Below are 12,246 nucleotides of genomic sequence, written 5' to 3'. Positions count from 1 at the left end.
TGTTACTATGGAAAATGAAAAGCAGACAAGGTGGTTTTCCTGTGTTCAGTATAACTGCAACATTTTTATCTTTCGACCCCTTGATATGTACCACTGTGGCTGCCCCAATTAAAAACCAAATTACATTGAACCTGAATTTTCTGCATGTTCATTTACATATGTGCACTGGCAATAGGATAAAGAAAGCGTATAATGTATCAAAGTTCCCCTGGTGCAAACAATAACACCATATTTATAAGTAAAGGGGGAGGGGAAAGTGTTGTGTTTACGAGACTGAAAGAGAGGATCCTTACAAATCTACATGCAGCGTGTAAGATCAGGTTAAGCTTCATAGTGAGTGCAGGATTTTTCATATTTAAAAATAATGAATTGTAATGGATAGCAAATTTGTGTGCAGTATTAAAAAGCTTGTGCTTTCACATACTTTACTGGAGGGACACGCTTGCGATATAAAAGGTGCAATCCACTTATTATTGTTTAAAAAAATGATCACAAATGTGCCCGGTTTTGGTTTTAATCCCAATCACACATTTCTGAAATCTTCCAGTATACGTTCCTCCTTTGGGATAAAATAACAGGTTTTAATACTGGTATTGCAGTATGCTAACTAGCCTCTAAAACTACTATCAAAATGATGAGGAACATTTGACAAATTGTATAGGGTACAGAAAAAAGAAAAATACCACTTGTGAGCAGATTCACACGTCTCAGACCCTCAGGCATGCAACCCTGCCCTTCCCCATTATCTCTTAGCATCCGGTGCGTCTACTGCAGCCAGGGATTCTTGGTCATCACATGCAAATGAGCACTCACAGTGTGTCACAAATTGTATATAACAATTTACATGGTTCAATGCTTTTAGTTTACAGTAAAAAGACAATTTCCTAAGTGGGACTGAACCTCTAAACATCACAGGGACTATAAAACAAAGTTCTGTAAAACACAACTAGGCAGCATAGTGCTAAATTCTATTCCATGCCAAACGGTACATTGCATTTTCTTCTTCTCGTAGGTGGAGTAAATCCAGTTGTTTCAAAGACAATGTTCCAGATTCAAGTACCCATCATGCCATATGAGATATGTAGCCAACCTAAGTTCTGGTGGAGCCAAGTAACACCTTCAATGATCTGCGCAGGTTTCGAATCACCAGAAAAGCTTAAATCTACCTGCAAGGTAATCCAATAATTACCATACACACTCTAAAAATATATACAGTACATGGAGGTCCTCGGTTATCCAACGGAATTCGTTCCGGAAATTAGCGTTCGATAGTGAAAATATTGTAAAGGGAACCATGTTAATCAGTGATGGTGAGCGTCGGATGAGGCAGGGGAGCGCAAACTTTTACTGCTGCGCCCCCTGTCTGGCCTGCTCCAGAGCTCACCCCCCCCCCTCCTGACATCACGTCACATGACCCCACGGCGTAATTTGATGCCTCGTTGCCTTGGAGACACGTCACAGCGTCTGAATCCTGGTAAGTTTAGTGTTGCAGAGGCCTCACGCGATCTCCCGGCATTTCATTTAAATTATTATTTATTTATTTCATTTATAAAATATTTTACCAGGAAGTAATACATTGAGAGTTACCTCTCGTTTTAAGTATGTCCTGGGCACAGAGTTAAAACAAATAATACATGGTTAGAAATACAGTTACATAAATGAACAAGGTATACATTATATACAAGACATTGCGTGCACAGTTAAAGAAAATATATATTATGGGCGTATGAAACAGTTACAGACCAGATTAAAATGTGAGACAGCCTTAGATTTGAAAGAACTTAAACTGGTGGTGGATGTGAGAGTCTCTGGTAGGTTGTTCCAGTTTTGGGGTGCACTTTAGGAGAAGGAGGAACGTCCAGGTACTTTGTTGAGCCTTGGGACCATAAACAGTCTTTTGGAGTCTGATCTCAGGTGATAAGTGCTGCAAGTGGTAGGGGTGAGGAGCTTGTTCAGATAGCTTGGTAGCTTGCCCATGAAGAATTTAAAGGCAAGACAGGAAAGGTGAACTTTGCGCCTAGACTAGACTCTAGAACAATCTAGTTCTTTGAGCATATCGCAGTGATGTGTGTTGTAGTTGCATTGGAGAACAAAATGACAAATTGAATTGTAGAGGGTGTCAAGTTTGCTAAGGTGGGTTTGAGGTGCCGAGCCATATACTATGTCTCCATAGTCAATAATTGGCATTAGCATCTTCTGTGCGATACGCTTTCTGACCAGGAGACTTAGGGAGGATTTGTTCCTGTAAAGTACCCCTAGTTTGGCGTAGGTCTTGGTTGTCAGGGTATCAATGTGCATCCCGAATGTTAAGTGGGAGTCAAACCATAATCCCAGGTATTTAAAACTAGTGACAGGGGTTAGGGTGGTGTTAGCGTTGGTTCTAATCAGGAGCTCAGTCACTGGAAGCTTTAAAAATTTAGTCTTGGTCCCAAATACCATTGTTATAGTCTTGTCAGTGTTTAAAAACAGTTTGTTTTGGGAAATCCAGTTTTCGAGTCTCAAAAAGTCAGACTGAAATATGTGTTGAAGGTCGGAGAGGCTATGGTTGTGTGCATATAGGATTGTGTCGTCTGCATACATGTGTATTGAGGCTTCCTTACAAGCTGTGGGAAGATCATTGATGAACACTGAGAATAGTAGGGGCCCCAGAACAGAGCCTTGCGGGACACCACAGGTGATATCCAGGGGGTTAGAGTTAGAGCCTGAGATGGACACATGTTGGGATCTTCCTGATAGGTAGGACTGAAACCAGTTTAAAGCATGCTTACCTATTCCAGAGCTCTGGAGTTTGTTAAGCAGGATAGCATGATCAACTGTGTCAAAAGCCTTTGCAAAATCTAGGAATACTGCACCAGTGAGTTGTCCCTGTTCCATTCCACACTTGATTTCATTGCAAACTTTTAGCAGGGTAGTTACGGTGGAGTGTTTGGGACGAAACCCAGATTGGAATTGGCTAGGGAAATTTGTCTTGGTATAGTAATCGCTTAATTGGGAGTGGACACATTTTTCCATGATTTTGGATAGAATTGGGAGAAGTGAGATTGGCCTGTAGTTTGAGACAGTGTTTTTGTCTCCACTTTTGAAGATTGGGACAACTCTGGCAGTTTTCCAGGTCTTAGGGATATGGCCTGCAGACAGGATAGAGTTGACTATGGACGCAATTGGTTTGGCAATGGCTGGGGCACCAAGTTGTAGGAACCTAGATTGTAGTAAGTCAGGTCCACATTGGCTGCTTAGTTTTAGTTTGAGGAGCGCTTGTATAATCTCCTCTTCAGATACTGGGCCAAATTGAAAATTGTGGGCAGTGTTGGGAGGGGGTGGGACTTTAGGGGTACTCCCAGGATGAGCTTCATGTTTGTGGTTTGGGCTGCGTTTTGCTAATAAGTTAGTGGCACACCCCACAAAGTAATCATTGAATGCATTTGCAATGTCAGTGGGGTTTGTCAGAGTAATATCCCCCTTGGTGATATTACTTGGTTGTTGATGGTTAGGAGGCTGGAATATATTGTTGATAACCTTCCAGAAGTTAGCTGGGTTTGTTGTATTTTGGTGGAGATTGTCAGCGTAATATTGTGCTTTTGCATGCCTTGTTTGCCTTGTGCACATGTTCCGCATGCATCTGTAGTGATTGAGATCCTTGGTAGTGCCAGTTACTTTGTAGCTTTTCCACAAGGCATCCCTGAACTGGTAGAGTGCTATAAGGTCAGGTGTAACCCATGGAAGGGTGGGCCCCCCGTACCTTTATTTTGCGTAGTGGAGCATGGGTATCGCAGAGTTTTAAGAACTCGGATTGGAAATAGTCGAGCGCAGAATCGGGGTCGGGAATTAAATCGATTCTGTGCCATGGGCAGTTGGTAAGGTCATCCAGAAACTGTTGTGGGTTAAAGTTTTTAAATGTTCCAGTGAGGAGAACTTTAGGGCTTGATTGGGGCGGTTTAATTTTCCTTACACAGTACACTATTGCATGGTCACTGAAAATATCAGGAAGGATGCCAGAGGATTGGATTCTGCTGGGGTTTGAGGAGAGAATCCAGTTTAGCAAGGAATGGTTGTGCGATTTCAGGTTTATCCGTGTGGGTTGGGAAATGAGTTGCGATAGGTTAAGTGACTTTAGTTGCATCTGGATTTTGTGGTTTTAAGGGTCAAGCCAATTGAAGTTGAAATCCCCAAGAACTAGCAACTCACTCTTCTCATACAGAGAGGAAATGGAGCCAAGAAATTGGGTGATATCAGTCAGGGATTGTAGAGGGGCTTTAGGGAGGCGGTAGATGCCAGAAAGCAAGATGGGCTTAGAAAAGGGGAGGCAGATTTTGCCAACTAGGATTTCAAAAGAGGGTGGGCTTGGTGGGCAATTTAACAGTGTAAATTGTAAGGTGTCTGCAATATAAAATAACACCCCTCCTCCTCTCTTTGACCTATCTCTCCTAAAAATGGAGTATCCCTGAATGGCGATATTTGCATCAGGGGTTTTAGGGGATAGCCATGTTTCTGTAAGAATGATGGCTTTGGGTTTATGCATAAGGCACCATGCCCTTAGTTCGTCCAGTTTGGGCAGCAGGCTCCGGATATTTATATGGGCGACAGATAGCCCTTTTTGGAATTTAAAGGTGGAATTCTCAGGGGCATGGGACAGAGTTGAAATGGGAGGACCTTGGTTAGGTTCAATATCACCTGCTAAAGAGAGTAACAGTACGAGTAGGAATTTGGGTAGTTGTTTGCAGGTTGTAAATTTGTGGTGTTTGCCATTAGAGTGAGCAGTGGTTGGTGTGCCTTGGGAAAGAGCGCAGCGTCAGAAAATGCCCCCATAGGTTTGCATTGGGACGCGTCGGATATGTCGTCCGTCGTAAAGCGAAACGACAGATGGCGAGGACCACCTATATATCTAGAGTTCAAATTCTTATGCCCTAGTTTTGCTCCAATTAATAGCAACTTCATAGCAACACATATAACAAAATATGATGGTTGCAGACTCTCAGAATACAGTCACATATGGGGAGACACACCCTGCTTATGTTTGATATAAAACAAGAAATAGAACCTAACATCTTCTGTAGTATTCCGATAAACATGGGTGCGCTGTTTTCGGTGATGCACTTTTTTTTTTTTTTTTTAGCACTGAAGATATATTTGATTGTAATTTTAAATGCTTATACCATAAATCTAATGAGGATTGGAAAGTAAAATAAAAAACAGAAGTTTGTGTATTAAAGGGAGGTGCTTTTTATTTTCTGTGTTACAACTAGGGTTGAACAGGACCGTCCAGTATTTGAGCACTCTGTCCAGTAAAAAATGAGAGGTAATACTGGACACGGGTGTAGTATTACTGTATTACCTCTCTGGATATAGTGACCTGACCGGCTTCGGGCTGTGTGATTTCGCAGAGCAAGGAGAGGAGTATTTTTGGAGAAGCCACCTGCCAACCCTAATTACACCCCACAGTTTAGTGCAGTGACTCTAGTATATGCAAATATGTCGCTTTTACATACGCCAGGGACACATGTCCTTTTTCATACATCTAATACAATTCTACTATTAACATTTTAGATACCATGTTTTGTGTTGGAAGACATCATGTAAGATTGTTGGTGTGCTGGCTGGGCATACCACTGATTTAAGGCATTGCAATATAATCTATAGCTTCATCTATTTTATTATTTCTTTTCATTGGTGTAGATAAAGTCTGCAGCTTTATGTAACCTAGGAAAGTCGCAGCACTTTAAATGTGTGTCCAAAAGTTTACAGTCCAGTGTGCTCCAGCCAGGAGACAAAGTATGTAAATTAGGTTTTCTACTTAGATACTCTGGTTTATAATTTGGCATCATAGAGACAATCCATGGCTCTTATTTTTAGCATTCTGGTTTATTCAAGTTTCAACAACAAAAACATTTTTTTTTTGGAGAAAGACACAGGTAATCAAAGCCCTTCGAATAAATATTTTAAAGCACACAATTGTATATGTCTGATTTTTAGTTTAAGGAACCCCCAAAGAAGAACTTTGCTGGATTTACTGCTTGCAGAGCACACACAATTATGTCCTAAAATGTATGATAAATCAAGCCAGGTTCCCCTTGGTTCCCCGCTCACCTCCGCCGTGGCCGGGAAGCTGCGGCTAGTGCAGGTGCTGCTGGATGCAGAGTCGGACCCGCTGGTTAGTCAAGGAGGCAGAGTGATTTGCGGGCAGCAGCATAGGGAGTGCTCCAGTACTCTGGAGGCTCCACAGTGGGACGCCGGTAGGGCATCACCATTTTAAGTCTTGCGCATGTGCAGTGTGTATTTCGCGCATGCGCAGTAGGTACAGCGGCAGCCATTACAGAGATAGGCTCCGGAAGGGGAATTAAAGTTCCCAGCAGCCCCAGGGGCTGCTCGCCACATGCTGGCACAGAACCAATAGGGCTGCTAGGATTCCCCTGCACCGGGATTGCTACATTTGGCGCGTTTGGAGCCACGCCAGTCAGAAGGGGAGAAGAGACAGAGCAGGTAGTGTCCAGGGAGCTGTCCTTCCCTGGACTAGGCCTAGTTTGCCCCCTTAGGCCCAAGGTAGGCCCTAAGTCCCCAATCAGCTTGTGGGTGCTTCAGGACAAGCCCTTAGCTAGGGACATTGCCCCCTTTAGATCTATAGTGTCAGGGACACAGTCAAGATGCCGCGCAGTACTTGCGGCCTGTGGTCTGAGACCAGACCACCACCGCAAGACACACTTTTCATGGTGGGACACTCCAGCGGGAGTCCACCCCACGCAAGGGCGGATGCCGTTGCGGATGATGACTACGTGGGACCAGACTAATCCTATCAACAGCCGGCGGTACCCGGGTGCTGGAGCACCCGGCAGGGATCACGTTCAACAAGTGCACCAGCGGTTCACACACATTCTGTGGGTAGCGCTACCACACACTTTGGGGTGGGTTGTTGCTCCTGTGGACACGGGGTGGTTGGGGGCCCAGGGTACCTCAGTACTTTGGGGAAAACCTCACCAGGGTGTGGACAAGGTAGTTGGACAGTGGGGCACTATGTGGGGGTAAGGCCGTGCGAGGCCTGTGTGATATGCGTTAGTGTGTTATTAGTATATTTATGTTCAGTAAACCTATAACTATATACCCGTGTGTATATTCATTGAATTGGGTCCTATGAAGGGGTTATCCAACGCTGCTAGGATCCCTCACAGGTGGAGGCGCTGTCACCAGATTGAATCAGGTACACCCCAGGCTCCCTGCAGGGGAGGATCAGGCCTCCTGTGAGCCTATCAGGTAACGCACCACACATAGTCACCCTAGACATGGGGGGATAGGGTGCTACATATATTTGTGTGTATATTTGCTGAGATTCATATTGAAGCCCACCCTTCTTACTGTCTTCAGTGAGCTCTCTGATTTGTTGCTGGAGGTCTTCTGAACGAGTGGCAAAAATGACAACTGTGTTCACTATGCAAACTGTGTTCATTGTTGATTTTTATTCCTTTTTTTCCCTCCCAATTCATTGTCCTGACCAATTTTTCAAGTGTTGCTGTGAAAAGCTTTGGTGACATGGTGTCTCTCTGTCACACTGCCTTGCTGATCCTTATTTTGCTTGTATCATCATGCAAACTAATGGTTGATGTGGCATTCTCATCAACATTCCTTAGGCTGTGCCCATAGTAGAACATGTTAGCTTCCGCGCTCCTCGGCGCAGCGCACGCTCACCTGCAGCAGGAGATATTTCCTGTCCTGCAGGCAGAGGCAACAGGGAGGCGTGTGTCGGGGGCGCAGCTGTGACGTCACAGAGCTGGTTCGCTCTCATTGGCCGAACCGTTTACGTGACCCGACCGTCGCGTGGGAAATTCAAACTGGTTTGTAGCGCGAAGCGCCGGTCTCCCCGTAGCGCACGCGCACACTATGCACTCATGCATTTTCATCCTAGGGTTTTTTTCGGCGTGAGCTATGTAGCTTGCCCTGTATCCTGCACTATGGACGTAGCCTCATAATATCAATGTATGCTTCAACGCTTTGTCTTTTTAATGTATTTAAACCCCCTGAGGAGTAGACATAATCAAATGTTTTTTCGAAATTTAAGAATCCTAAGCTGTGGTAGATCATATTCATTAGTTCAGGAAATTACTTCTTATACAACTTGGATATGGTCTATTCTGATGTATCCAATGAAAAATCCCACTTGTCCTCTAGTCTGGGCAAAGTCCAGGGTTTGCTGGTTTGTCCATTAGTGAGTCTCTTTGTACAAATCTTATAAGTGAGTAGAAGTACACCGAGTATAAGGGAAGTAGACCAATTGATCTGGAAGGATGCATGATACATTATTGGTGGTTTCTTATCACTCTTCATCTGCTGGATTATGCCATGTTATCTACTGTATGTTCTGCTACAATTTAAAGCAGCAGTTCAAGCAATATCCTACGTGTTTTTTTTTTTTAATAAATCAGTTCTGTACTATGAGAAAATACATGTAGCATTTAAAAAAAAATGTTTTAAAGACATTTTTAATGTTTCTAATGTAGGAAGCATTTCCAAAGTGACAGCCCCCTTCCCCTTCTGATAGGCTCTGGCTCTTGAGGCCCGTCCTCTCTCTAGCAGTGCACCAATTGTATCTAGTAGCTGCCCAGTCAATCATATTCCAGGAACTATATTGCCCACAATGCTGTGCAAGAACTGAATTAGTGAGAATGGGAAATGAATCCCCAATAGGTGCTTCTAATATCCGAAGACAGATAGCCATATAGCATAATAGTCCAGGAAAAAATGTATCTTCAATAAGGGTTTACGTGCAGTGTAGGCTTAGATGCTCACCTTATAGCCATAGTGTGGGATAGCAAATACAGGTTGAGGAACCCCACAGTGAGTGTGTGTAATGAGCACTCAATGAAGAGAGCCCACCCCACACCCACTAATGGAGTAAGACACCTATATCCCTAGGCTTGAGCAGAACAGTAGCCCAGTAGTATATACAAACTGCATATTCTTGAAAAGAGATTTAACTCACGGTTGATGCATGTCCTGGAAAATGCAGCGTGCCTCCTTTCGGTAGTGGTAAATCACAGTAGAAAAGAATGGTGGAGCACTGCTGGAAAAAATGAAGGGCTGGAGGCTAATGGCAAAATTAAAAATGGTTTATTTTAATGCATGAGTAGACAGAGCTACAGAAAAACAGGACCTGTTTTTCTGTAGCTCTGTCTACTCATGCATTAAAATAAAGCATTTTTAATTTTGCCATTAGCCTCCAGCCCTTCATCTTTTCCAGCAGTGCTCCACCATTCTTTTCTACTGCAAGAACTGAATTAAATAACCCTGAGCAAGGGATCGATTACAGGAGAACAGATCTATCTGCAGCTTAGCGAATCACGTGTCAGTGTGCAGATTGTATTGATGCATCTATTGAATGTGTGGTTTTTTTTTTTTAACGGCAGCTTGAACTGCAACTTTAATACTTTCAAAAGTAAACTTCCAGTCTAAGTTTTTTTTTTTATGTGTCCTTAAGCAGAAAAAACTTGAGCTATTATTTTAATTTAACAGAAATCTAAAAATGACTAATATCTTTGGTGTGATGCACTAAACAAAAGGGGGAAGAAAGCTGTGACTTCTCATTTTCATTCTGTTACGTTTAAATTGTTCTTGTTTTTGTTTAAATTATTGTTTATTTTGTTTGTGGAGATTATTATAAACATGCTTTATTTTAACATGTATATTCTGTTTGTGTCTCTGTGATGAGTGTTATGTTTGCATAAAAAGGTTTGTTAAAATAGGGACGTCGATATGACAATGAATTCTTTTTTTTTTTCAATCTACTATTAAATTTCATCTTAGTCAAAAGAAAACTTTGGAGTTCTGCTTAAACAGGTTTATTTTTCCCCCCTCTTCAGAGTGATGCAGGAGGAGCATTGATTTGTAAATCAACCATTGATACGACGTGGAAACTACGTGGTATAGCAAGTTTCGGGCCATCGAACTGTCTGGTGGAGAGAAAGCCTTCTGTCTTCACAAGAGTGTCTGCATACAAAGAGTGGGTAGTGGACAAGATCAAAAAGTTCACTTATGAGAAAACCAGCACATACAAATAATGATTTAATTTGCACTGGATTAGAAACATAATGACAGCAAGAATGATTAGGGGGAAAAAAGAATGGTGTATATAGCGCTAAAAGGCTGTGTTAATTAAATAAACAGTGTATAAACATATGAAAAATAATAAAACAGTGTGTTACCCTACACACTATACCTTATTGATATAAGGCAAGGCTGCCAAGTGATACTAACCCAAAACACAGTTAGTGCAAAGCAAAAAACAAACAATACAGCCCGGCGCCTAAAGAGTCCAATATGAAAGGAAATATAGTCCAATGGTGATGAAGTGTCAAGAAGTTGAAGTCCAATCTTGCACTTCCAAGCTCCACAGCAGGATGTTATATGGTGCATGTGAGGCAAAGAGAGAGAAAAAAGAAAAAAACCATCACAGTGCAAAACTGCTACAATGAGAACACAGGACAAACAGGACAAGACAAATACTAGACAAACACAAGCAAGGCTGACAAATAATACAAGAGTTAATTTAATACACATAAAATAAAAGAACACGGCAGATGACGGATCCGGTACAAGAATGATTAGCCCTAATAAAAATGTAATTCAAAGATTACATGAGCTTTTGCCTGACACCTGAATACTTAGTTTTTTTTACAAAGTGGGTTCCATTGTCTCATTAAGTATTGAATATTCACATTTTACAAAAAATGAGGAGTTATGCAATATCAACAAAATAATCCAAGTAAAAATAGAAGTCACATTAAATAGAACTAATATCTGATCTAAGCAAAAGAAGAAAAAAGATTCACAGTAAGTTACAATGATACTGTGGCTCATTATCAGGGGCGGCAAATATAACACCTCACACCGAAAAGTAAATGTGATGGGAGGGGGTAACCAGGCTCTTTAATAAAGGTTAAGCCCGTTTTGATTACCCCTGCTCTGTGTATAAGGGTCCAAGAGAGTTAGCTCTTGGGCCCAGTAACATTCCACCACTCCAATGTACTGTCTGTAATAAAAGTAATTTTTGTGTTTTTCCCTTTCCGGGCATGCAATCAAGCAACCTCCCCTTGAAAACGCAAGTGCGACTCACCCCTAGGGTACTCTGCTTCAGCACAGCCCAGAAAGGAGAATGAGGCACTAGGATAAATAGGCATCCCTGTGGCCGAGGGAATCCCTAGGTTAAGGGGGGTACCCCAGCTAGTGTCAAGGTGACCTACAACTATTATAGGGTTCATGGGTGCCCCAACCTTATATAAGGTTGGGGAGGACTCTGAGAGTAAAAGGGAAAGTGTGTGGGGAATAAGGCAAATGGAAATAAAATGACAACATTTTCCCTTTTCTGTTCTCTGTCCCCCAAGACTCAGAAGTGTATGAAAAGATACTTTAATATAATGTAATATGCTTTTTACATTCGGAATCGATGTCCAAACAAAGCCGTGCAAAACCATAGGCGCTGGTAGGTCTGTTGGACATCGGAGTTCAAAGCAGCCACAGGAAGTCCAGAGGTGTGAAAATAGTGTTTGGTCAGCAGGGAAAGGCAGAGTACCAGGTCCAGAGATCAATGGCAGTCCTCCGGGATGCCACTTGTTCTGCAGATCTAGGGGCGCCTGCCCAGCAGGTGGCATTGGGATAGTTGGGGGGAGAGGTAGCAGGCTCGCGCATGTCTCTTGGCTATTTTGGATTTCCCACTGACCGCTTTGATTGGCTGTTTGGGAAATTTCCCACGCGTTGATTGACTGCTCAGTTTTGTGAATGAAACTGAAAATACTATAAGAACCTGTGAGGCAATCAGATTTGGAGTTCCCTGTAGTAAGAGCGCAGTCAGGCTTTTCAAAGTTGCTTCTGTGTGAATAGCAGAGCAACCGGGTTCGATTTTGAGCCTGAAAAGCCTGCCTGCCAGAGTCTAACACAAGCTTTTTGGGGCTAAGTTCTCAGAAACGAATGTAGCAGTCGCGACTGGGATTTTATGCCGATTTGAGTTCCAGGAGATTTCGACTAACTTGCGGTCAGGAGGGACCAAGTTCTCAGAAGAGAACGTCGCGGTGGCACTTTATGCCAGTTTGGGTTCCAGGAGATTCCGGGCTAAGTCCCGATCAGGGTAAAATCTCCCATAGAGTTCCCTCCACCTAGGAAAGTCTAGTTTTCAACCCCAGTCCCAAAGTAAGTGTGTCTTTGTGTCTGTATTTTGTGTTCCATTGTGTGTAAGCAAATTTATGCCGAATAAATTTTTAATTAATTTCA

The 12,246-nt window shown here is 42.7% G+C and overlaps 1 protein-coding gene across 1 annotated transcript in view; it reads left to right on the top strand.

The window, feature by feature from the left end:
* The window catches only part of LOC142463287 (ovochymase-2-like), a 134,696-nt gene extending 122,450 nt beyond the window's left edge, over window positions 1-12,246 (top strand). The window contains exons 24-25 of the mRNA XM_075565831.1: window positions 1,013-1,173; window positions 9,843-12,246. Of these exons, the coding sequence (XP_075421946.1) occupies window positions 1,013-1,173; window positions 9,843-10,040 (359 nt within the window). The 3' untranslated portion in view covers window positions 10,041-12,246. The remainder of the gene's footprint in view (window positions 1-1,012; window positions 1,174-9,842) is intronic.

This window comes from Ascaphus truei, chromosome 1, assembly GCF_040206685.1.
Source record: "Ascaphus truei isolate aAscTru1 chromosome 1, aAscTru1.hap1, whole genome shotgun sequence".
Classification (NCBI taxonomy): Eukaryota; Metazoa; Chordata; class Amphibia; order Anura; family Ascaphidae; genus Ascaphus; species Ascaphus truei.
This window is presented reverse-complemented; position numbering and strand designations above follow the sequence as displayed.